Here is a 26,125-nt window from a genome sequence, read left to right as displayed (position 1 = left end):
CTCAGAATTAGGTAATTTTTATATCTTTCAAGCATTGAAGTCGTTAGGAAGATACGTCATAGAATAAACGGTATGTAATCGTAATAGGAAAGTTACGGCGTCAATTGTTCCTTGAATTGTTGTTAGCAAAGCAAAGGACACGATTCGAATGCCGAGCGCACAAAGTGTGGATAGCTATCACAGTTCGGTTCATGTTTTCGCCTTGGACAAAACTTTTCACTCTTCTGAAATATTATTTTTGCCAAGTAATTTATTCATTGTATTTCTATCCTGATAATAGCTTAATTTTAAGTACGTATAGTCTGTAGTCGCAAAACAGAAGTGGCAGCAATCGTATTCGGTGTTACCGTGCCACGTGTCAACTTGATTGTCCACTTTGCACTGACGCGATCTTTTTCATGGGGTAGCATGGCTTTTATAGCATATGCATTGCCAACCCACCGAAGAAGTAAAACTTGATGAAACGTATTCCTTGATACCAGCTGATTGAGATGCAGGCACAACTACCCATAAAAAGTCATGATCATGAATTATTAGGAACGCTTGATTCATTATACTGCAATATCGGCATCAACCACTGTGCAAGCAGCTGTCATGTAAGTAGTTTATTAAGATAAATCTATCCAGCATGCCTTCATCCTTGTCAGTTTTAAGGTAGATAGGCATCTCTTTTATATAAGTATTGTACATGTTTTACCTATCCATTTGATCTTGCATAAACCAGAGATGCAGAGCATGGCTGTATTAGAAATCTGACATTCACGTTATTACGGCATCTGTGTGCGGTGGGGCAAAAGATAAGAGACAAAAAACAGATTAACACCCCTTCCCCTTGATTAAACAGCTGGCACGGGGTGATCGAATTATCAATTATGCGCTGCTTGTCTCACATCAATCAATAATACCCACATGCTGTACTGTGGCGGTTTGATTTTCATCATTTACCGTACGGTTTGATTTACCGTACCAGATTCTTTCTGTTTCACCGGTTGTCTCGCCGGGTTTTTGCGTCCAACATTTGTATCATTGCGCGCATATATGCAGCAGTGCCAATTTGTTGTACAAATGGTATACGAAGGTGCATGGTCAACTATATATAGCTAGTTTCAAATTGTACCAAATTTTATGAATGAATTCGCATAAAATGACTGAATAAATTCGATGAAAGCAATAATTTCCAGCACGGCAGTTAGGGCAGGCTAGCTAGTACTATTAAAGAGGGCAGACAAGTGGCCTGCAAGTTTCTGCAACAATGAATCGTTTCTCTGCCCTTTTCGCTGCGGACGATGGTCAGGCCTAGCCCCGGCGCGGGGACGCGAATCTGGTGAAGTGTGAAATAACGATACAACACTGGCCGTTTGAATCAATGAGAACCGGTCCTGCACCCCTAATCAGTGGACAAATGATGCGCTACTATCGGTACATAATTACAATTGTAAAAACCACTCGTAGCCCATATAGTTAACGTCTCGAAGACGGGGCCCTTGTCTTAGAATTTATTCCCACAGTGCAATGGTGCTGCTTCTGGCTGCTTTTTGCCGCGGGTGCAGGGTGGAGAATGGTAGTTAACCGGATGGACGTTCTGGCGGACAGTGTGTGCGTCGCATTCAGGCACCAATTTGTACCATTCATTCACAACCGAATTTCATGCTAAAAAGACATTAATTGACAACGGTACCTATTGATTATTTTTGTTGTTTGACCGGTGTCCGCAATATCCAAACTGACGCAATTATGTCATATGCCAATTCCACCTCAACAAATAGCTATCAATAAACGACCATGCTGGGGAAGTTTAAATATGTCCACGTCTTATGATTGACTTGTGAGCCGTTGCATAGCTTTTACTGCGTAATTATTACGTCTTATATAACGCTCGTACGCTAGTTCTCATTTGACATAATGTCGCCACGCAGCATCTTTAATTAGCTTCCTAATGAGGTAGTCAGATTATCGCCAGGCACGTGTAAAGTCAAGGATCCCAGCAGGGATGTTTCCATTCAAATCTCGTTTTTAGCACTTACCCCAAGACAGGTCTAATCGGACCGTTTACAAAACACGACGAAAATTTCTTAAGCTCTCCATGCGACACTGTATCTGCAGTACAGATATAGCGGAGATACATACCTATATATACATTTATACTTTGGTAAGTTCTGACCGAAAGCTGCAAACCAAAAACACTGACTGGTGTCTGCGAAATGTATCTTTATGTACTAAAAAATTTATCATGTATAATTCAAATTAATTTTTATGGTATATGGCTGTTGTTGGCTGATAAACAGCTACGCAGGTAACCCAACCAAGGTTCACTAGCGGCACACAAAAGAGCTGAGCAAAAAATTGCATTGTTAAACTTTATTGCGCTCTTTGGAACAAGCACAGGACACGATGGATCAATACAGAATCGCAGTTAATTCCATGCCCTAATAACATGTGTATAGATGTATTGTATCACCATGCATTTTGGATGCCTTCATGGGTTATTATTAATGTAGACTATCGTCTTATTCAGAGTTTTTCCGTTTATTCATATTGATAAAGTCCTTCTAGCTTCAACATTCTGCGTCAACATATTTGTATGTATCGATGTATCAGTATCCTTTCGAGATATACTCGTACATCAGAATTACCTATATATTACTCGTATTATCTCGTATGCATGTGGGCACGTTTTTGAATTCTTTGTTTATGATCCATCTTCACGGTTATCCGAGTTTTCCTGATCGCTTTGGATCTGTACGCGCATTACTACTGACAAATTACAATATAATGTTTTCAAACTTGCTTGTGATTCATGATACTTTTATCGATACTTCTACTCGTAATAAAGACTAGCGAGTAGCACGACTAGCGACTAGGCAAGTTGGCAATCGTAGTTTTTGCCGCACTAGATCTCCACTGTTAAACTGAACGAACATCGCATGCAGAGAAACTTTTTCAAATTTTATTATTGTGGAATTATTGTTTTAATTTCTTAAAATTATTAAGTGTTAACCGTAAGCAACCATTGAAAAGTAATAGTCCTCGTATTGTAACAATACTTCGGGAACTAAAATTAATTATATTGTAAGTGATTTCCATAATAAGTGAATAAGCACCGCATGCACGGACTGATAATTGCCGCAACAAACAAGTTAATTGGCGGGTCAGTACGTATGGATTGTGATCAAAATACGTCACTTGCTGTATACTCATATTGTTCGATAAGCGCCTAACCTTTCGCCATATCCTATATGTCCATATAAGGACGTGAAGGACTGGACAATCTGAAGTCAGAATATATTCAATTGACTAATCGTTGCGTTGGACAGCTCGTACATATTAATTTGATAAATACGCTTTTCGAGTTACATTCTTTGACTTTTTAGGTTTCTGATATGTCACCCTGGGATGTGAATGAAAATTCTGACGCTGTCGCTCGGTGTTTGATCAGTGATTTCCGCTCGCGCCAAAGAATGTCCAGCGCAAATGGCAATGGTTCACAAACGTTGACAGTGCCGACGTTCTGCTCACCTGGCGACTTATATTCCAATCTGCCCGATAACAATTTCGATGTCGTCAAGCGAATCAAAACAGAACCGGCCGTGCCTAACTTTCCCCATTATAATCCAAAACTGCAACCAAAATTCCAGGGGTCAAAACTAAGCTTATCCATGGGAGCTCAGACGGTTCCTACGATGCCCGGCGACTGTTACGACGAAAACGTTGCAGGTACGTAAAGTCGATTCTGCGACACGCTTATTAAATGCTTTTAAATTTTTAAGTTATGTTTTTGTACAATTCCGTGTGCAGCTTGTTTTTTATTTTATGTAGCACAGTTTTCATCGCACTGGCTGTAGTAACTGTTAATAACACAAAAAACATCATTCCAATTACACAGCTCAGTCGTACATATGATAGCTCGAAAAATGTTTGAAAATGAAGGCGAAAAGTTTACGATAATGATAACGCAGCTAACAGGTACATATATATGCAACAGGTGACTCCGCTCGTATAAGTTGCCGATTATCGATAAGTATTGCGACTAGCAGCACAATGCAAATGTTACTGCCCGTAGCTTAATCCGTAATCTTAAGTACTCGTGTATATTCGGTTACCTGTACGCCGCGTAGCGGAAATGTGCTGGTATGCGCTCAGAGCTAATGCCTATTGTCAACATAACAGCTTCGATAACAAAAGTGAAAAAAAACAAAACAGGTGGAGTGTGACTGAACTGGTACGCTGGATAGTGGATACGGGTATTCTAAGCGGCGAGAACCACCGTCCATCGTTTTAGCTATATATACTTCTAATATTTCGTTAATAACGTTATAAACTGTATTTTATGTCTGCATAACGATATAACATTTTGACATTTAGTACATCCTAACTGCAAGCTAGCGCTAATGAATAAAATACTGCATGATTATGACCGGCAACTCAATTTTTGATGGCAGCACAGTAGGTATTTTACAGCAGTGTGTAATATGCACATGTATTACAAAATTATTATACTTGATAAACAAATATTGGAATTTTATAGAGCTTCGTCATGTCAGACTAATGCGCACTTACCAACTCACTACAAGTATACTTCAAAAACCCGAAGATAAAATTTGTGTAGCTCTATCAAGCATCATAACATGGTCCCTTTAATGTATGAGCATATGGCTCTGATAAGAGGTGGTTAAGTTTCCTTGAACATGGCAACCATCGTGCCGAGTGTCTTTGACAACATCTTCAAAAAGCATTAATATATTACATTTTATTCGACTCGGTTATGTTGTAGTTGTGCGGGTCATCAAGTGCCTGCTAGATAAGTAAACGAAACTGGCTGCATCTCACCCTGGAGTAAGACAAAATGAATCATTAATAGACCTACCATGCCAGCTTTAACCGAAGGAAAACGAGAAAACTTTGCTGTAAAAGGCGAACTCTATCCAATATTTATGTAAAAGATGGTTATACCGAATCCAGCTTTCTAATAGTTAAAAAAAAAGAGTTTTCCTGGAGGGGTCAGTCAGTTAAAGTCTTTTAAAGTTTTCCTTTGCGTACACACAGGTAAACTCCAGTTTTTGCAGTCGCGGCTCGCAGACAGCAGTGTGCCCGCAGTCGAAACAATGCTTGTTAAAAGAGAAGAACAGCGCCAGCTGATTTCGCCATGCCGTATCCGAAATTTGCGATCGGCTTTTTGGAGTTTTGCAGCAACATGCCATTTAACTTGATGTTTGCTCGATATGTGCGAATAACGCTGGTTGAAAGTTATTGAAGTTCGGGATCGAAGTCCACTTGACCCGCCCAGTACAGTGCAATATGCACTCCTTGGCCGAGGGCCGCGTAACCGGCGCAAACTTACAACAATGGGTCAGGGCCATGGCTGTACAGTTTAGTTTAGGGTACCAGCCCGCTAATGAAGTAACCAGCTGGCTGCCCCGGCCCGACCCGTGCGGACTGGAGAGATTTGACTACACTGTTACACTATGTGTGCACACACGGTATATACGTGTGTATACTGTAACGATCGAGCCAAAGCCAAACGGCAATCAACTAAACATCATTAAATAGATGTTACGACAACAAAAACCTCCAATAGTAACGATTATAATGCAGATTAAAATACCCTGCCTCTTGAACCCTATCTCGCTACTTTGGATAGTAACGGTAACTGTATCGAGCTCGGTGTGCGCTGTGTTTGATGATTGTAGTGGCCGGAGCTTTGTTGTGGTCACTTACAGAAGGAGCCCAGCATAGTTTGCTGGTAGTTTTTGTACCCTCACAGGATTAACGTATCAGAGGCGATAGTCGATTATTTCACCGGTTACGTTGTTGGCTAGTTCATTTGCTTTCGCTTCTATTTTGATTGTGTATTATGCATGGTACCTGAGAGCGGATTTTCGTGCGCCTGATCTCACTCTCGGGCTGAACGTCAACCCGAGAAAAGTGCAAATATTTATGCGTACTTCTATGGATACTACTGCGGTTCGTTCCTTATACCTCCTGTGATCATGTATTTGTCATGGAAAAACATATTGCTGGGTTGCGTTTTGGATATCCACTGATTATTTTCTCGCTTATCACCCTTTATCGTCGTATTGGCCGTTGATTACATATTTATTAATGTACGTGGTCAAGTTTTATTTTGATCAGTCACCATTGTGACCTTTAATGAAATTCAAATGGGAACTTGTAATAAGCGTGCTTACGCGATATGTGAAATATGTAAATATGTAATTATATCATTTGTTTATTAGACGTTTATTTCTGAAAAGAGCATTAATTTTATCAGCACAATTTTTCGGTAGCGCAGATCATTTAGCTACCAAGCTATGTGACTAAACCGCTATGTGAAAGTCCCGACCTACCGCTACTGAATTTGATTTGATTTGATATCGCCAAATCGGTTATCTTTTTCCACCAGTATGCCTCTGACACTCAGCCGGCTGGTCTATTTTGCCATCTGATTTTTCTGCGTTTGTGTGCATATTTTGATCTGGGACTAACTTTTAAAAAACTTTTAAAGAAACCAGAACTCAGAATGATTCGGGTATACGAGTATTATGTATGTGCAACAGGCGGAACCCTGCGGTTTGAATCCTGTACAGTCAGTCCCTGACAGAATCTCTTACGACATTTGAAATAACCACGTTCCCGGTCAGAGCACACATTATATTTTTGTTATCATGAATGAAAAAGTATAAGTACTTTTGTACTTAAATTTTTCTTATTCATTCATTTCCAGTCTGCGAAACGCTAAAAAAGCCAGTTGTGAGAGTTTTCGATTTCCTTTGTAAAAATTAATTAATTCATTAAACTTAAGTTTAGGGTTTTTGTTCGTACAACCTGCATACCTAGAAATCGCTGTATTCCAGGAATTGTATTTTGAGCATATAATATATGCATACGTACTTACTGTTTTTTTTTCAAAATTTAAGTCAGCAGATTCAGCTTTGTTCAGCAGCGCAAAATAATGACTACATTTTGACGTTTTTGAGTACATATTACAGTATATTCCCTCAAAAATTTTTGCCAGTTCCTCAGAGTAAACATTTTTGAAAATTAATGATTCTGTTAAATTCGGTATTTTTCTTATTATTTTCTTCTTAAATTTCAAATTTTCTTCCCACTTTTACTGTCTGTAGCAGTAGCTCTTATTTCACGAAAGATTTGAAATTGGTGTTTAATGTTTATTATGTCCATTTGTGGGCCCACAAACGCAAGTGAAAATTTAAAATTCGGATGCGCAAACTCTTCGAAAAATTCGTATTTTTCTGCGCAAAACCAGTGAGTAATTATTCATGGGAATAGCTAGACAAATGTGGAATAATCTCTTACAAGCGCAAACTTATAAAAAGAAGATTTAAGATTTGGAGAAAAGCCTGGTACAGTAATTGACTGTGTCTTTTTTTCAAAGGATAAATTTTTTGTGCAATAAACATGTTAAAGATCGAATATTATTACACATTGCCTCCATTGTTTACAGTATTTCTTCTGTATGAGCAATATGTTGCCATAATTATGTAGACGTTTGTTTATGGTCACATGAACATTTTAAATCCGGTTGAGATAACCGCCGTAACGTTTTAATCGTGGCTTATCTGCACTGCATCTATAAGATGACGCTCTTCCACTACGTCAGAGCTATAGAGTTGTCTTCATGCAAAGATGTCGCGTATCACTCTGGCAAACTTATCTGCCACTGCTGACCATCTACCATACTTCTACCCCCTGTACTTGTTTAAATTTGAGTCAACATTAATTCTGTTACCTTTTTTAATTACAGATGAATTTTAATTAAAGATGAAAGCGATATTAGTTTTTCCGTTTTGATTCTGACAAATAACAGAACATTGTTAACATGCGAACTAACATCATAACCACTGATTCTGATGTTAGTTCGCATGTTAACAATAATTAATCACCATTAGTCTTTTGGCCAAGTGAAAATGCTATTTTCAGATTTGTTCATAAAATTATGTGTGGAATGTGGATTTTAGTTTAAATAAGTTTAAGCAGCTATTACTTTGGCATTTGAATTTGAAAGATTAAGCGCATGATAATTATGCAATAACCAATTCTAATACGATTTCGTGCCGGATTGCTGGTACTTATGTTGTTAACGTTTCATGACAAAACCGCGTAAATTCTTAGAGTAAGCGAGGGCAGTTCCCAAATACTCAAAGGAACAGATCTGTTAAGTAAAGAGCTTAATTGTAACAGAATCTGTTATAAAGTATCTGGGAATGTGCTACTCAAGAAATGAGTTCGCTTAGGTACTTGTGTTGTGCAACAGCTGCGGCTTTAATTGTTCGTGTTTTGCGTATCAGCATTGAGTGTGTAAAAGCTTATACGCCCTTCTGCAAACGGTAATTATAAATTACCTGTAAGACCGTATGAACGCCCAATTCGACACTTGGAGACACGAAGTGTCCATAACAAGATTAAATATCATCACTTACAAAGTTCTGATCATAGCTGTAAATCAGAGACGATACAATACGAAAGGTTATAAAACTTATTCGTAAGAAAACAAGATTAACTGCGTGTTCTACAACTACCTCTTTACCTCGCCCACATCATTACAATTATTTTTTTCATAACGAACTTAAACACCAGCGCAGTTGTGGTCTGAATACGAATGAATGGATAAACGCAAACTGATGAAACATTAATAATTGTTACTGTGATTTAGGCGATACACCTGGAAGCAGTGTTCCACCTCTTACACCGGTTACCAAAAGCAAAATGAATCAAGCGATTTACGCCAGCTTTAGCCAATTCGACAAGGAGCGATGCCGGCTAAATATACCAAAAGGTACAGCCAGTGTTGACAATCGCAGTGCCCCATGGTATTGTTGTTATTGCTTATCAGCTGGATGCATAAATGCTAACAACTACCGGTATAGTAATCGGCAACAGGTAACAACAACTGACGTCCTAGCTTTGCATTGTGCGTAAATAGGTAGCAGTACTACTCCCAGGTGCTACGTAATAAAAATGTGTATATCACAAGAGAGGAACACTTGATTAAAATATATTTGTCCGTGCGCACAAGTTTCACTTGCAGTTGTCGCATCGGAGTACCATTCGCGTCCATTGCTTGATGGTTACATCTCCCAGTTTTATCAGAATATTAAACAGTTTTTCGTACCTGTGACGGTATTTGCAAAAAGATTTTGCGAAGAATGATTAGATTTTCAAAGTCCTTATTTAAAGCTTTTAAAATTTGATTTTCGGACTCCGCAGCTTCATAAACAGTCGACCGTTTTACAGATCCCTATTATTGGCGCGAGGAACACGTAGAACAGTGGTTAAACTGGGTGCGGCGCGAGTATCATGTGCCGGACGGTGATGGAGTTAGCTTTCATCCCTATCGGATAACCGGCCAAGAACTCAGCTCAATGACCCGCGACGAATTTTCCCAGTTTATAATTCACGGAGCCGGTGAGATATTTTATGAACATCTGGATTTTCTTCGCAGAGGTATGTTAAACAGATATGTAGCGCTTTTATATGCCAGTAATTCTATGCATATGCCCATGATCCTATAGTGTGACCCTTTTTTGCATACAGAAGCGGATCGGCAACGGGTGATTATGAGCACTTCGCATTCGCATTATACTACCTCCATACAAGCCAGTTCAGCGGGTAGCTATGGGAATCCTTTACCGTCCGTCCCACGAAATATCGAGTCGGCGTACGATGATTACCATTGGCAGACCGATGTGACCTATCATCCACCATCCCCTCCTGCCGACTACTATCCACCCTCGATACCTCCCACTCATCCCGTCATCGAAATGAATGGCCATAATCGCCACCCTGAACTTGTTGTTCCGTCCATTATCCATCCTTCCTATCATCCGTTCAATCCTAGTTCTCCAACCGAACTCCTGCCGTTACAGCAAGCGTCCGGTATGTAGGAATGCAACTTGCACCGCTCCTATAAGTCTTTTATAAGATAAAGTAGAGATTTGTCTTAACAAACGGAACCGATCTTTACCCGAAAGAGTTTTTAAGGTTTTTAAAACTTTAGAATTTCGCCGAGAAAGAGCGAGTCGCATAATAGAATAACTTTTTAAACACTTCTACAAAAAACACGAATTGCGGAAACTAGCATACAGACTTTTACATAATTTGGAGTGAACTTTATATGCGGAAGCGGTTTGCTTATTTTAAGCAAATTGTGTACTAATGAAAGTGGACGCTATAGTGCAGTGCTGCTAAGAAATCTGCCTCTGTTTGTTTTCCACCTTGATACTATTATTAATTTCGTTTTTCACAAAGACTCTGTTCAGGTAAGTAGTATAACACAGCATAATTATATTACATACGCAGTGTATCATTGTGCCAGGTGGCAGTGAAATACATCCTTCAGAATAGTACTCGTACTAGTGGTGAAATGACTTACTGACAATGAGGCATGTTTTAATATTATAATATTTTTACGTTAACAGGCGGGCCGATACAGCTATGGCAGTTTCTGTTGGAGCTTCTTACGGATAAGCTTTGCCAGTCCTTTATCACATGGACAGGAGATGGATGGGAATTCAAACTACTGGACCCGGACGAAGTGGCGCGCCGATGGGGCATCCGGAAGAATAAACCAAAAATGAATTACGAGAAACTCAGCCGCGGATTACGCTACTACTATGATAAGAATATCATTCACAAAACCAATGGTAAACGCTACGTTTATCGCTTCGTCTGTGACCTCCAGCAAGTCCTCGGCGTTAGCGCTGAGGAATTATTTAAAATGATTGATTTATCACCGCAAAAAGATAAAGATGACTAACATTTGACCAGCTGGTATGCCTCATTTGGAATCTTGAACCGGGTGTTGGTCGGAGCGGCATCGGCTAACCAGATCAACGCGCCTTCTTATCACGTCATATGCTTATCTGTACTAAGTATTATGACGTATTTTAACGGATGTAAGCCTATGGTCTTCCCACGATCAAGGACTTTTCGTCTCGTTGCTCAGACCAGTTTGTACAATCGGAACTATCTCTGCATTTATGATTTATTTACTGACAACAAGGTTGTCCGCATAATTGCGAACTCCTTTATAACGTAATTAGCAGCCCATATATTATCTGTAATGACTTTCTAATTATTTAATAGTAATCGAATACTGGTCTCGCGTTGCCACTGTGTGGACTTTCTTCTCTTTTGCCTTAAAACTGATTGTGATATTGGTGATGTTATGTAAAACAGTGCAACTGCTTGTCAGCTTTAATAAAACCACACAATACAGTCCTGAACGCACATCTGCCCAAAAACATGCACCGATTCAAAAATTAATGCCGCAAACGCTATTCTACTGTACACGTGCACATAAAAAAATCACTAAAATTTAAAAAGAACAGCTTCACAGAGGCTCACAGTTAAAACTGGAAAACAAAGGATGCCCAGTGCAATCATATTCACAAGCATAAATACAAAAATAGAAACAATAAAAACGACAATATAGAATTTAAACGCTGTAAACGTAACCGTGTCAGGGAAAACGATGAAATCGGACAAAATTCAATCAGATCACAGTCCACACAGGAATGGGATTCCATTAGCTGGGTGACAACGAGCTGCACGAACAAGTAAGGTGCCGAGTATCACAGAGATCATACAAAAGTTGCCGCATCCGAATAAAAATCCATATTGTGCTGAAAGAATATATTTTTAATGATGCAATAACAACTTTAATTTAGATAACAAAACTACCGATTTCGCAATATTCATCAAAGCTGGGTTTTAATACCTGTGCTTGAAGCATAGCGGCAATCCACTTGTCTAACCATTCTTCCTCATCGCAACACACTGTGAATCCAAAGGCTACACGATTCTCTTTCCTGAAACAAAATAATTCTGTAAAGAAGGGCACGGACAACACAGGAATTCTAATTTCATAAACCCTGACCCTGCACAAAACACAACCGAAAAACAAGAGAACCAATGTATGATGATATAATTAAATATGTTCGCTTGGAAAACTCACAATCTCGACAGCACAGCATTTCTGTCTTTTTCAATAAAAGAGAAAGTCCATTTCGTTGGTGGTGTCCTTTGGGGACTGCATCCCAGAAACCAAATAATATCTTCCACTTTCCAGTTACCCAGATCTTTTTCCACCTAGAAGCGGTCTTTTGAATAAGAAAGACCAGAATGGTAAGAGAAAAATCTATCCACTTACACTAGCTGACTTATGGACTGTCAATGCCATACGACTGAAATCCATCGATACTTTCTTGAAGGTTTTATCTTTACTGAATCGTAACTGCTGTGTGACCGACAGCGGACTTCTCTCCTGTGTAAACAAAACAAAAGTATAAGTATTGCAGAAGCAAAATTACGGTTCATTTTCTAACAAACGTGAAGTCATTTCCCGATATCTCACATAAATAAAGATCGCAATACAGGGCATACAAAAACTTATGGATAATAAACAAATTAGTTAATTCCTTACCATCATAGCCACTTTCTCGTACACAGTATTCCTCCGCACACAGAGATAATTAGACGAGTATTCGCAAATGTTACAGCTGTTCCATTCCGTCCATCGCATTATTATCGAGCTAACTTCTTCCGCATAATGGACGGGCCGGTCTACAGAGAATAAATTCAAAGAATGCATTCTCTTAGAGAGCATAAACCAGCTGGTACTTACAGAGCTTGTCATCGAATATGACTTCGTAGAGGGAATACGAATTATCGTGGACCATTTTTTCATGGTCAAGCATGTTCTGGCATAACTGTCCAGCCGTCAGTTTGCTACTCAAGCGCATATTAACGCATTCTCCATTTTTGTCAATCCAGTACACACCCATTAAAAAGTCCCCCGCTCTAGGCTACAACGAAAATTGACCCTATACTAAAAATCGAAACAGCAAGAAAACAGAAATTTCTTACCGGCAACAGTAACTGTTTGTTTATTGCTTCCAATGCGTTTAGAATTTTTCGTTCTTTATCCAAATCGGCTTGTTTAACCTGGGTAACGAAACGTTTCTATATACATCGTATCTGTATTCTATATTCCAGCCAGATAATCTAACAATCCAGATAATCTAACAAACTTTACTGAAAGTGAGAGCTGACGCAACCGGTAAGACTTACATCAAATAACGGTTCATAAAATGTTAGAAGGTCAACCATAACGGTAATTTCCTTAGTCGTCGTGTCGAACTTGGTGCCTGATACATCGCCCTGAAAACACGAAATACGTAAAATTTTCGAACCATAGTATAGGAAACAATAAACATCCTACCATTTCACTATCCCCGTTTCCACTCATCAAAGTGTTACCAAAACTTGCAGCAATGTTCGGTATCGACATGAGGTTTTCATTCGCTGATTCTGACACAACTTTCAAATGGCCCAACAGCTTTTTTAACGTAGCATAGTTGGGAACTCGAGGCAGCTGATCCAATAAAGATAGGTACATTTTCAGTTTAACCTCGGTTGACATTTCTACACAATTTTTCACCAGTCAACAATGATTTCATTTCAAAATCAATTTTACTAATAATTCTTACCGGTGCAATGCAGTAGAGGCTGATACAACTCCACTTTGATAACTGGTTCAGGCAACTGTCGGAGGAAACGTTTAAGAGCACCTTAAAAATAAAAGCATTTCACAGAGGCCCCCAAAACCCCATAATTCACTGTTTTGAATTGATCTTATGCAATAATTCAGGCACAACACAATTAGAGAAATTTTTTGCATTGAAATCCAAACGCACCACCAAACTTTTAGCCAATAAACAATATACTCGCAAGCTGAAAATGTATCTGGACGGAGTGAAACCTATTGTTAACTTTACCAGCAACATCGTGCTCCGTAAAATTTTCCCGAGACAGATAGCATGAATGAGCATCTGAAAAGCAACAATAGTTATAAAGCTTCAGGCGTACACTTCGAGATAAACGTGAACCGTATGTATGAACCTTTTGCGAACATCTCCAAGATCAGCGCAATTTTCGAGGACACACCGCTTTGTCGATAAATTCCTTTGGATTTCAATCCTAATCCAACATAATATTTTAAAAAGCTTAAAAGCAGAACAGTGAGAATACCCCATATTTTTGGAATGCTGCGCAGTACCATATGCGGAAACGAACTGCATGCATTTATCGACAATAACCGGAACATCGTCAGCAGTCAAAGGCTGATCTTCCAAAGAATCGCCACATTCCTGAAAACATTAGTATCCTCGTTTCCGCGTAAGCGATGACCAAAGATGCGGCGGCTACCTTAGCTCGTTTTTGCATGATTTTCATCCACTGCAGTGTTTGCTTGTCGGTGTCCGCTTGAAAATGCAACGACCTAGAAATCGCAGTTCCACGAGTTAAGTTCAGCTGACGGATAATCCCATCGACGTGTCTCATTTAAGTTAAACCCGTGGTTTGCAAAAAATGAACTGTGTTCCGTGACTCACTTCCCGGGCATATTTAATATGAAAGGATTGCTTTCTTGCGCAACGTCCCGGCACATTGCATCGGATTTATTTTCGTAAAGGCCAACGTTGACCATATCTGCATATAAGAAGTATAGGTAAATAATGGAAACCCTAGAGGACGTAACGGAAGTGCAGCGTGAGGCACAATTATCGGAAATCGAACACATAGTGCTGTAATCAAATACATACTGAACGATAATGTTTTTCGCAAGTCAAACTCTTCCAATACATCATCTGTGAAAACTCGAAGAGTGCGTCCTTGCAATTCAATCCAAATTTTCATCCATTCCTGCAAAAAAAAAACACAAAGAGTTCTATTTTTCATTAACGTTTCTACAAACACGAATCAAAGCAAGCTATTATGAACCATACAAATAATGAAAGCAGTTTCCACTTATTGATGTCTTGTAGAACACATCTACGAGTTAAGATAAGACGCACTCTAGTATCCACAGATAATGAGCCCAAGTCAATGCTAGGCACAGATAACTACCCTAGCCCTAGCCAGGATGGGAAAATTATTGCTACTATGAAATAGTATTGCGAAAATTTCATTACATATTCCCAAAATCGAAAATCCACGACTCGAAGACGTTGTACGTGTCAAATTACAAATCAAAACTAAAGGTCTCGCTACGTCATATCACTTCTGCATACTATGGACCAGCACTTCGAAAAATCAAAAATAATGTTCATACAAACTGTACAACAATTTAAATACTCATGAGAATCACTCACCCCTGTCGAGCCTCGGCGCATGAATACTTTCCCTCCAAATTCATATTCCTAAACATAGCAAAATCAACAAAAAGCATTCTACTGTAGCTTTAAAACAAATGAATTACTTCTGATCCGACCAAAGGTGATGTGAGGTACATTCCCGACACATCACAGATACCCTAAAAACCAAACACGTCAGATTTTCGATCGAGGACACGGCATTCACATTAATCGAAGTGCCTACCAACCTTGGCTATTGCGCTCATCCATCGAATCACCATATCCCGCGAAACCGCGGAAAAAGTCCAAGGCTTGCTGCGGTCTTTGATCATAGTGATCTCAAAACCAAATGAAAGCCTGCATGACATGAACGAACGAAACATGTGCAGTTATTCGCGTCAATTTCCAACAACGACATCAAAAATTACTTGTTTTTCTTCTCTTCTAGCACAGTGATATCCAATATCTCGCTGCATAATATCACATTTTTTGGGCTTATCAAAGACTGCAAAATCAAACAATCCCTACATTAATACAATATGCCTACCCCACGCTGCTTAATATTGTAGTTATTGTCTACAATGAGTAGTATCAACGGCACATGGTTTTTACAGGTACTTACCTTGCGATCTGCATACAGGCTAATTTTGCCATCCTTCAGAACACACCATCGCTTACCCTGCTCTGAAATAAAATGAAATTACAACACTTCAATATGGCTGCAGACCTCCGCATGTCAATATATATAAGTACTATTTTGCACTTCAGTGTACCACGGAACACAAAACTTCTACCCGTAGTTAATTTCAAAAAAGCATAACGCATGGGACTCTAAAAGCTATTGCACAAACCTCTTTGGTTAAACTTGACAGTCAGTAAATCGCTGCACAAAGTGGAGATTCCATTGCGCACTTCGCGCTCGTGCGCCGTTTTACTAACAGCCACCGGAAGTGGCGGAGCCGGTCGTTCAACTATAACATCCATTGAAGTGCCGTCTTTTTTCAAAGGTCTTGGAGGTAGCGGAGGTGGCGGCTCGATCGGTATCAGTTCCCTTCCGGAACTTCGGGACTTTTAGGTATCGGTGGAGGACTGTAAGCAGGAGGAGTCAAGTCCAGATCGACAGCAGAGAACACATCAGGCTCAACTGCTCGTAAACCGCTTGCCTGCCCATGAAAATCTTGCAGATTATCGATAGATTCCCACTGTATCAGGCTTTTAGCGGAAGCCATCGTGCCATTGGATGCAGACCGATGAATTGGCACTTGTTGAACATCCGACGGTACGATCGGAGTACTGACAGTGCTCGATAAGACACTGCGCGCTGGATAAGGAAATTTAGTGGGTTGGCCACTCTGAGATTGATCAGTTTTCACCGGCTGCAGATATTCCGATAAAGGGAAAGAATCCAACTCATGTTCACTCAGATTATCCATTTTTAAGTTTTCCAGCTCTGACAGATGTTCGGAACTTCCCATAGCAGATGACAGCTCGTCATGGAGGGATACTGAGCTTTCAGGAGTTAACGGAGATTTAGACGGTAATTTGAAACGGGGCAGCGGCACGGGCTTTCGTGGTCGTGGTATTGGTGCAGCTTTTTCGACTGGAGACGAGCATTCCGGAATATTTCTCAAAGCCAAAGTGGTCGATTCAGTCAGCGGTGGGTGGGTCGGCTGATATGCAATGTTATCTTCCGGTGCACGGTTGACGCGTCGTGGTGGAGGTAAGGCCGGTGGTTCCGACATGTCTTCCAGCATGACTCTCTCAGCGGCCTGCAAAACGGCAAGTACAACATTAACTAATTCATTTAATAAAGTAAACCTTAGTGTTTCATAAATTGCATTTGAAAAACTATGGAAAATTCCACTGCAGTAGTCTTATTACACTGGCATCGTTTTCACAACGTTAATTAAATACTCGTACTTTCAATGCATCGTCATCACTATCAGCTAATGAAGCGAAAGATGATAACTGTCAACGCAATATACCTATGCTTAAACTCACAATAAACGCACTCATATTTAAACGAACTATTAAAAATAAATTGCATGTACCGGTTGATTTGTAGCTTCTGCATATCTATCCGTGAGAATTGCCGGTGCCATACTTTTCAAGGAGTCACATACCATAACCAAAGCCAGCTATTTTAAAATATAAAATCGGAGAAACCGATCGCGGACTACACCACAGCTTTAAATAATCGTGCATCCAGCACGGTGAACGAGCTGATCATCCAGCTGGTCACCGGTTGTACAGCGGAATAAACCTGCTTATGCAAGCTGGGAATAAATACGGACAATTCAGTCTACGTATCGGAAAGCGCTCGACAACGACGACAAGTAATACCGAAAGCGCCGAGCATGTTGACGCTCATTTGCGAAACAGTTTGAGCGTAGTTCTGATTAAATACCTACATAAAACACCAGCCTATAGTTCAGTTTGTGCGATACTCCCACAAACACTGCAAAATAAACAACCCGTTATGTTTACAATAATTGCCAAGTTTGCTTGCCGCTTGCACTTGAATCTTTTAATTCCAGTGTGAAATCGCACTGAAACGATAACAGCTGAGTCAGCGCGGATGCACACTTGCACAACCATGTAGCAAGCCTTAAATTTTAGAAACTACCACGTTTTATTATGATTATTTTCAGATTAAAAATACCACAACCGAGTTCACAAAACGCTAATGATTAGCTTGGGAAAAAAGAGATAATATATATATTGTGGCAACTCAATTATCAAGTTACGCAGTCGACATCTCAAGTCAACGACTTGCGCCCTAAATTAAAGTGAGTCCAGGCATAAACGTTCCACTTTCCTGATAAGATAATGAAAAATGTAAATAGTATACACCAACTTCCGTAAAAGCGTCAGGAATCCTCAGTAATTAATAAACAGACTGAAATTAAAAGTCAAAGAGTCCGTAATCAGTGCTAACAGCACTCTCACCGGTTAAATCCACAGAAAATTCTATTAAATCCGCACTGTTTTTCGCAAAAATAACAAAATTAAACAAACAAAACTATTGCCTAATTATAAATTATGGCCTAATATTGCCTAACAAACTATTGCCTAATAAACAAACAAAACAAACTCCGTACTAACAAATTACATTAAAAGTTACAATGCATTTTCGAGTAAAAAGAATTATTAAACAGCATAATAACCGAAAATTTAAAATCGAAGTTCTCCGATACAGTGGTAATGATATCAAGAAAAAAAAATATAACCAATCATCAGTGGTTCCTCACGAACCTCGAACATCAGGTAATCCCGTAATCTGGTCCAGCATCCAGAACCCAAACACACGAAAATCAAAGCTGCAGACTTGCAGTCAAGTCCTGAATTAAGGCGAGCCAGAGAACGAGTTAAGGCATTTTTGTTCTCCACTTAATCACAGGACAGCATAAGAACAACAGGTTGCTGGCATCAGCACCTATCACTCTAATAATTCAATTCTCGTTTCCGCATAAAAGAAATAACTGGAACGTGGAAGACTGAGCCAGGAAGACAGAATATCAATAGTCCAATAAAGCGTAAAGTAAAGCCAAACTGGAATCCACCGGGAGGCTGTGATATCCGACCTGTAAATCATCAAAATAATCAGACGTTCTTAGTTTGGTTTTCAAAACGAGAAAGGCAAATATAATTATTATTATTTTTCTCAAATTTTTCGTGATAACTCATACCTGGTGTAGTGCTGTCACTTGTGTGCGAAATCCATTCAGTGTGCAGTTGTAAATACAGTACGTAGTAGGTGGGCCATGAGCAAACCGAGATGATTCATTCATGCTCCAGATTTCGGTCCCGCAGTAGGGCTACGGCAGACATACAGTGGACTGCGTGCGATGAGAAGCTGCCGGCCGTGCCGAATTGAAGATGCCTGGCGAAAATTCTCCGATTGGTCGGTTTTTTTGAAAATTATATAAACCGACCAATCGAAACATTTTCGCCAGGCAGCTTCATTTCGGCACGGCCCGGCAGCTTATTTTCGCACTCAGTCCAGTATATGCCTGCCGTGGAAGATGTAACGCTCTTATTTGGCTCAGTAGGCATCCGCCTAGGGGCGACATGAGCGCATACATGCGTGTCCTTTGTAAAAGCAGGAAACCTATTATTGTGGCGGTCCCAGATAAACGTAAGCACTAACCAGTAAGCAGTAAATACAGTACTGTACTTACTTACTGTAATTTTCGAATACTTAATTTTTGCTCGTGGCAGATTTTTGAATGGGTTTGCGGTATTAGGGGATACTTTTGCTACGGGTCATTATTGGTTAATTTTGTAAGTCGCGGACGTTTCTTTTATCCACAATACCTTAGAGTTTACCATGCAGAGGCTTTTGCTTTGATGCTTCGAGTATCCTCAAAGTTTCCATAGTCAGTTGTCACAGCACGCAGAGAGTCTGCCCAGTCTTATAAAACTTTGGAGACCAGAACGACAGCGATATAACATGCCTAAAAATTCCGATGTGCCTAAACATCGTGTATGTACAGGAAAGAGTTTACGGAGAATTAATTACCTTAAGTCACTTAAGTGCGAATTATTATTAAGGATTTCATTATGTTCCCGTAGAAGGAGAAGCTTGCTCGAGATGGATCGCCTGAGGGGGAAATGGATCCTGAGCTGGTTCGGAATCCGCCCCAAATGCCAGACTCCAGCGTTAAATTTACGGAAAACGTTATCTCCACATGCATTGCCAAAGGTTTCAAGAAGTCGAAAACTAAAGGTACGATGGTAGGGTTCGTAACGATAAATACAGGATACTTTATGGACTCTGGCGTACTTACCAGCATAGCATTCATTCACGGTTTGCGCAGATTTTAAGATCAGCGTAATTGTCTAAACTGTAAAGTAATTATTAATTTACGTGATTTCTTACAACAATTAAATAACATATCCAGTTTGCATGATTAGAAGTATACAATACCTCGAACGCGAACGCTCTTCGCGCATCCACAATTATTAGTTCTTTGTGCGACAAACTCTGTCATCTTTTTAGCCACGGCATCGTTTTAAAATGTGTTTGCCCATTTTTATTGACAGTTGCGGGTGATGCTGTGCAGATGATGGAATGGGCTACTCGGGTTTATGTTTTAGGCAAGTATTCAGAACAATAATATAAACTGCTTAGTACTTACTACAATATAAAGGCGATGTAGCCTAAGCCTGCAGTCTTTTACTTATATATTATTTCTTATAATTTTTCGCGCAAATCTCAATTCGTGCCTACTCAATTTAAGCGATAACTATTACAACTTTACAAAAATAAAAATTTTGTTTCCTAGAGCACTTAGTTTTCTAACTTTTCTTGTAGGTACAGTAAGTTTTTGTTCGGTAACAAACTGCGATGTTCACTTGTCCATCTTATCAGTCATGGGCATGAAATGTGTTTGTTGAATATTTCCGTTATACTCGTATGCGTTATGCAATGCGTGATAACTGCTCTAAAGAATGAAGTTGAATTATGTTGTTAGAATTTCTAATCCGGCATACTGTTTCAAAGCAGGGGTGTTATTTTTAAAATTATAGTATATACACTTGTAGAACTCTTTCAGTTTTTCACTTTGTACTTGCTAGTTCTGTAATTACTAAGCATACTTTTTACATAGCATCATAGTGATCATACTCTGTACTTGTACATGGCGCATATTCGTAAACGGTAAATTTTTTAGCGCACACTTCGCATTATCCAAGCGAAAACAACGAAGTGGCAAGGCAGTAAGAATGAAAACAATAATTAGCTATAGAGTTAATATTCTCTACTGCACTCGCTAGTACAGTAGTAATTGTACAGCCAAATGTACTCTTACATTGCTTTTGTAGAACTATTATGCCGTTGTGCTCAGGAAGCCCAGGTAAAGTTTGTTGCAGTGCTTACGCTTCGGGCTCATATCGAAAGCGAACTGACAATTTCGACAACTCATCTGCAGCTATTTTGTAGAAAGATCGTCAGACAAAAGTTGATGAGACACATCTGGAGAGAATTTTGGCGCAATTCGTAAGATCAACATTTTTCTTGCAATAATAAACAACCGCACGGAAGTAAGACATTGCAAACATAATGTACATGATCTACATGCCAGATCCGTTATTTGCAGATGCTGGATTTCTCCTAGGAACCACGGTATTTGCACCGAATTATGAAAACAAAACAAAGCATCAAAAATGAGAGAAGCACTATACCGAACACGGTGCCAGTGGAAGAAACCAACCAAAATACCAAGAACTGCCTTTGCAAAATCAACCAGCAAAAAAACACGTATTGCAACGGTTTGGTTGAGTGGAGAAATGGGATAAAAAAACCAGTCGCGCGCGCAAAACTGTAACGTCACGCAAAATGCATTGCTATTTAAATACGTCCCTTGTTAGCTTGTTTCCTCGTTCGTGTTGCTGTTTTGATTCTTGATGCCAAAAACCAGCTGTATGATATGCTCACAGTCGTGTTCCTTCAGGAAGCGGAAAAATTCGCCCATATCTCGGTTACCGCTTTGAGTGCCGCCTGCGCTGTTGCTGTTATTGGCGGAAGTTGTGGTAATTTCCTTAAATTTGGAAAATTTTTGCTCTTTTGCTACGTTATCAGCTGGAATAGTAGAATTCTCTTGATGCTTTAGAGTAATGCGCTGCCATGATAAACGTCGAATTTGTTCCCAGAAAGCTCGCGTATCCTGGCGCATCCCTTCCACGCAAATCAATCCTACAAAAGCACGTAAAAACACAACATTGTTGTTTACAGTTTTATCCAAACTTTTACGTAAGCTTTATCGCGCATTTTATCACTTTTGACAAGGCAACAGGAAAACTGTACAACGATCATAAACCATCATGATAATAGTGACAGAGAGACGATAAAATGGAAAATGCTTTAAAATTAAATGTAATGATCGTTCGTCACTCCAGATTTTCACCCGATAGTTGGCCTGCAAAATATTAGCCATCGCGCAACAACGTGCACAGCACGTGTAGACCGTAGAAGAGTACTTACTCTCATCCTTTAGCCGCCTACTTTTTCATTACACTTTGACTTTTGAGTTACAGATTTTGTTCGCAAGAGGCCACAGAGATAATTTGAAACGAAAAGTGAAAGTATTGACTGAATCACTGTTATTCGACCTCAGTTCCAGAGAACAGAAATATTAATACTATACTAACTACTACTCCATTAGATAGTGTAAAATAGTCCGTTAGGCAAGTTGCACACAGTTAAGCGAAAGAAACAGAATGATATTAAGAAACAAGAATATCGTATACAGTACACAGACCTTTGGAAAAAGAGGGGGAACGAATAAAAAGTACATTAGCAAAATCACCCTAATGTTTTGCACACAAAGTACAGCACATTTCTGCAGAACGTATACTTCAAGTAGTGAAACTAACATCCTTTTCCTGTTGCGGAACCAGTATTTCCGTTCCTATTGGATTACTAATCCTACGGCCCCTACGGTACGGCATATAGGCGGTACCGCGCATCGTGAATCAGTGATTTGAATAACAATGAATAATCAAAATTATCACATAGCAGGGTATCCTATAAACTGACCTGGCTTGCCGATAAGCATCCAGCCCGTAAGCTCCAGATTCCTTGCTTTAGCCATGACGATCTCCCGCTTCTCTTTCCCGTAAATATGATGACTATAGATCCACAGCCGCTCAAATTCCACTTCCGCCGGCTGCTGATCTCCTTCACTCTCTGACGAAGACAGCTGCAGTGGGCGAATCGACGACACGTAACTGGTGGTATTCTGCTCTATCCATGTGAACACTTGTAAAATACACGGATCACCTTTGGAGAAGCTCTTTATCCACGAAGTCAGCGCACGATTCAAATAGTGCTGATGCTGGCGTGTTGCATAGTGATTCAGTAAGCGCACATGGACGTTGGGTGGGGCGAGAGGATAATCGAGAGGATAAGTGACAGTGGCTACCAGTTCGGTGGCCGGGACTTGGGGAATGTTCTGCTCACACTGTAGCTTAATATCGTATGAGATCTCTGTCGGAACAATGAGAGACTTATCCATGCAAAAATTTTCCAAATCCGCCCGTGCGGTAGGACTGTGCAAATAGAACTCTCCCGGCATGCTATACATACTCTCCAATATTTCGATTTCCCGCAGTTGTGCGGTCAAATGGGCACGCAAGCATTCAATTTCCTCTTCCGTTTTCGCGTTGGGCGTTTCGCTTTCCGCAGCCATTTGGTTCAAATGGCGATCCTTGATTATGTTATCCACAGTTTTTGCTACTGTTGTCATTTTCGTTATGATGCAGGCCAAATTTGTTGCAGGAAAAATTCCGCTTGTTAAAGCGCGGATAGAAATTTATTCGGCTTGTTTCCCTGAGAAAAAAACCGCTGATTTTTAACACATCAAGAAGGATACCTGCTTACTTTACTTAGTAAAAAGTTTAAAGCGAAAACTAGAAGCAAGAATTCCCTACTTTCTAACAAGTTTAAAACTAAAGCAAACCAAATTAATCACTTTACCAGTACTCGTATCGTTATTGGTATCATCAAAAATGAAAACTATTGTGCGATATAAGGTAATGCACACGGTTATTATGTACATCTCGTCCATGACGCATTCGCAGTAATCACTTAAATAATGCAACTCTGCCCTGCATACGAGTATGTGTCATCTTGATTCGTACCACAAAGCGTCAAGCATTGCGTACTGTTAGTGCAATCTGTATTGACGCAACCCGTTGTTCCTATGCATAATTACGGTCATACTTACGGGACTCATCTTCGTATTGTACAAAATGCAGGGCAAAAATATTATGACTAACTGTACTCGTCCCCTAAGCAAAAGACCAGTTATCATTATTACAGAATCATAACACTTTACAAAATAATTATTAGGAAATTCAGAAATTCTCCATCCGGTAGCCAATGTTAATACTAGGTGCCACAGTCAATAGTGGCAGCAGCAAGCGCACAATTACTGCATAAGAACTAAAATTTTTTCTCTGGATTTGTGCACCATATAATAAACACTATTTCGCCGTCTATTTATATTGCTAAATGCAAACTACTGCACAAACGGAGCACCGATAACTGTGTTAGTTAGCGGACCAGGTATGGTATCTCGGCATTTAAAGTAAGATTATGCTGCACCTCGACAGAAAAAGCAAGCTAAACAGTGCTGGAAAACTACACCTATTCACCGTAATTGAGTGAAGAGTACCGGTTTCAAGGGCAAATGCAAACACAAACCTACAACTGTTCTTTATGCTAAATGCCAGCTTCTGCAAACGAAAAACATTTAAGGTTAGGGGTAGGACATTTCGCCAAATGGCCCACGCTGTGTATAAGAAAATTCCATTGATTTTGGCAGCACAGCACACAGATAACGTGAACGTCTTATGCTAATGATCAACTGTTTATGTAACAATTTCAGCGGCTAGCAGAAGCAAGATAACACTTTTAAATGGGGCCAATTTGATCACACTGACGACTTAAAGTTGAGTACCAGAATATGGCAGACCTGGACAACAAGTATGCAGTATGTCTGTATGTGATTAATGATCAAGTGTCATCTTTTACGTAAGCGCTAAGAATTTCGATTCAATGCTAACCAAAAATATAGCTTGTAAATGCAGAAACACAAAAGCAGAGAAAAGATGGTTGTAGGACCAAATTTTTTCGAGAAACCAGAAACGCCATACAATATTCCTGCAAGTAGACTGCGGCTGAATGCCCTAGTATCATTCGTCTGCAATCGCGGGATCGAGCTTCGTATATATATCACTACATGGCACACTGCGAACGTACAATTTCATTCTGAGATTTTCCAAAAACATTACAAAGAAAGTTTTGCCGAAATCCCGGTAAAAGTTGTACAAACTGACAAACATACTTCTCTCGTGCTGCAAACAATCGAAATAGCTGGACCGCAGGTATATTATTTATTGTCCACTAATTCAACATTACAGTTTATGCAAACGCTTTTTCTGTTTCAGAGTGTCAAACTTGACGATATGTTTATCATACAACTTATGAACAAACTGACAACCAATTTCAACGAAAAAGTATTTAGTCCGCACCTTTAAACGGTCCCCACTCATCAAAATACGTGAAAAATGAAAATTTTTGGTATAGCACAGAGCCATGCACTATGCAGCTATGGGAATATGGCCACAGCAAATAATAGTATGGCAAGTTTGCAGTACAAACAATCTAACAAGACCGAAATTAATTTTTTTACTCTGTTTACCGAAAGCGTACGATAAATTTTACCAGGCTTACCTGCTTGCAAGGCACTTGAAGGCAGTAAGAGAACAAAGAAGGATGATATTCTTTCAAAGGTGCGAAAATTTGATCCACATTTAAAGCAGAAGGACAAAGCCTGCAGCATTCACGAGCAAGCCATGCAACTGCAGCAGCTATGAATCTGCACTGCACCTCCGTTCCAGTTTGAAGCGCAATTCAAATGGTCCTCTTTTACAGCTGTTCCTTTTGTACACCACAGGCAAACTGATCGATCATTTAAAGAGCTCAGGGACGGAAGAAAGAAATCAGCTGTTATCCTGCTGCTTGTGAAAGCACGGCAAATCGGGTATGCCAAAGCCAAACGAAAGTCGTTTTATGGCAGCATGGTACAGACTACAGGCTGCAGTACAGCTTGTATAAAGTACTTACTGGTTCAACACAGAAGAAAAATTTAACAGCAGTACGTACAGAATAAGGAGTACAGGGCGTTAAAGAGCATACGCAGTAATAACTTCACAAATTCTCGCACTCGGATTTGCACTAGCCATTTCGGTCTTGTAAATAGTGCGGAGTTGCGGATTGTTTTATAACAGAGTTTACTATGTGGCTTATGTGGGGTCACTGGGGTGATCTTAATAAGTTAACCTTAACAATGTAGTAAGTGTACCATACTTACTAACCAGCTGCCGCCTAAAAAAATTATAAAAACTAATTAATTACTACTACTACAATAGCTCTACTATTAGTACCTGCTCACTACTTACGGTTA

At 39.7% G+C, this 26,125-nt stretch overlaps 4 protein-coding genes across 5 annotated transcripts; 2 read left to right on the top strand and 2 right to left on the bottom strand.

Annotated features, from left to right (window-relative positions):
- The first annotated feature begins 168 nt into the window (after positions 1–168).
- On the top strand, positions 169–11,229 carry LOC129589119 (protein C-ets-2-like). Its single transcript, XM_055483660.1, has 6 exons — positions 169–596; positions 3,372–3,714; positions 8,672–8,794; positions 9,253–9,462; positions 9,553–9,894; positions 10,437–11,229. The coding sequence occupies exons 1-6, from the start codon at positions 492–494 to the stop codon at positions 10,772–10,774; spliced, it is 1,461 nt and encodes a 486-aa protein (XP_055339635.1). The 5' UTR covers positions 169–491; the 3' UTR covers positions 10,775–11,229.
- On the bottom strand, positions 11,199–18,827 carry LOC129589146 (arf-GAP with Rho-GAP domain, ANK repeat and PH domain-containing protein 1-like). Its single transcript, XM_055483706.1, is given in 25 exon segments — positions 11,199–11,642; positions 11,738–11,828; positions 11,975–12,108; positions 12,170–12,283; positions 12,443–12,582; positions 12,644–12,824; positions 12,886–12,963; positions 13,090–13,179; positions 13,241–13,443; positions 13,509–13,589; positions 13,797–13,850; positions 13,921–13,998; positions 14,078–14,168; positions 14,227–14,299; positions 14,412–14,508; positions 14,622–14,721; positions 15,171–15,218; positions 15,278–15,331; positions 15,401–15,509; positions 15,581–15,657; positions 15,775–15,836; positions 16,004–16,211; positions 16,214–16,921; positions 17,204–17,701; positions 18,408–18,827. Coding segments are annotated over 24 exon segments (2,964 nt in total). The 5' UTR covers positions 17,255–17,701; positions 18,408–18,827; the 3' UTR covers positions 11,199–11,600.
- On the top strand, positions 17,367–21,832 carry LOC129589133 (uncharacterized). 2 transcript variants are annotated; one of them, XM_055483693.1, is made up of 6 exons: positions 17,367–17,488; positions 19,728–19,881; positions 20,199–20,252; positions 20,979–21,010; positions 21,086–21,153; positions 21,254–21,832. In XM_055483693.1, exons 2-6 carry the CDS (start codon positions 19,767–19,769, stop codon positions 21,297–21,299), a joined length of 315 nt encoding a protein of 104 aa, XP_055339668.1. In that variant the 5' UTR covers positions 17,367–17,488; positions 19,728–19,766; the 3' UTR covers positions 21,300–21,832. The 2 variants fall into 2 exon arrangements, with proteins under 2 accessions (XP_055339668.1, XP_055339659.1); XM_055483684.1 differs by lacking the exon at positions 17,367–17,488 and adding an exon at positions 19,325–19,638.
- LOC129589125 (RWD domain-containing protein 2B-like) lies at positions 21,227–25,744 on the bottom strand. Its single transcript, XM_055483673.1, has 3 exons — positions 25,393–25,744; positions 22,693–23,484; positions 21,227–21,849 (listed from the first exon to the last, which is right to left on the bottom strand). The coding sequence occupies exons 2-3, from the start codon at positions 23,399–23,401 to the stop codon at positions 21,521–21,523; spliced, it is 1,038 nt and encodes a 345-aa protein (XP_055339648.1). The 5' UTR covers positions 23,402–23,484; positions 25,393–25,744; the 3' UTR covers positions 21,227–21,520.
- Between the last annotated feature and the right edge of the window lie 381 nt (positions 25,745–26,125).

The sequence above is a fragment of the Paramacrobiotus metropolitanus genome, unplaced genomic scaffold (genome assembly GCF_019649055.1).
Source record: "Paramacrobiotus metropolitanus isolate TYO unplaced genomic scaffold, Prichtersi_v1.0 Parri_scaffold0000002, whole genome shotgun sequence".
In the NCBI taxonomy this organism is placed as follows: Eukaryota; Metazoa; Tardigrada; class Eutardigrada; order Parachela; family Macrobiotidae; genus Paramacrobiotus; species Paramacrobiotus metropolitanus.
The sequence above is the reverse complement of the archived record's forward strand: the minus strand, read 5'-3'. Positions and strand labels throughout refer to the sequence as shown.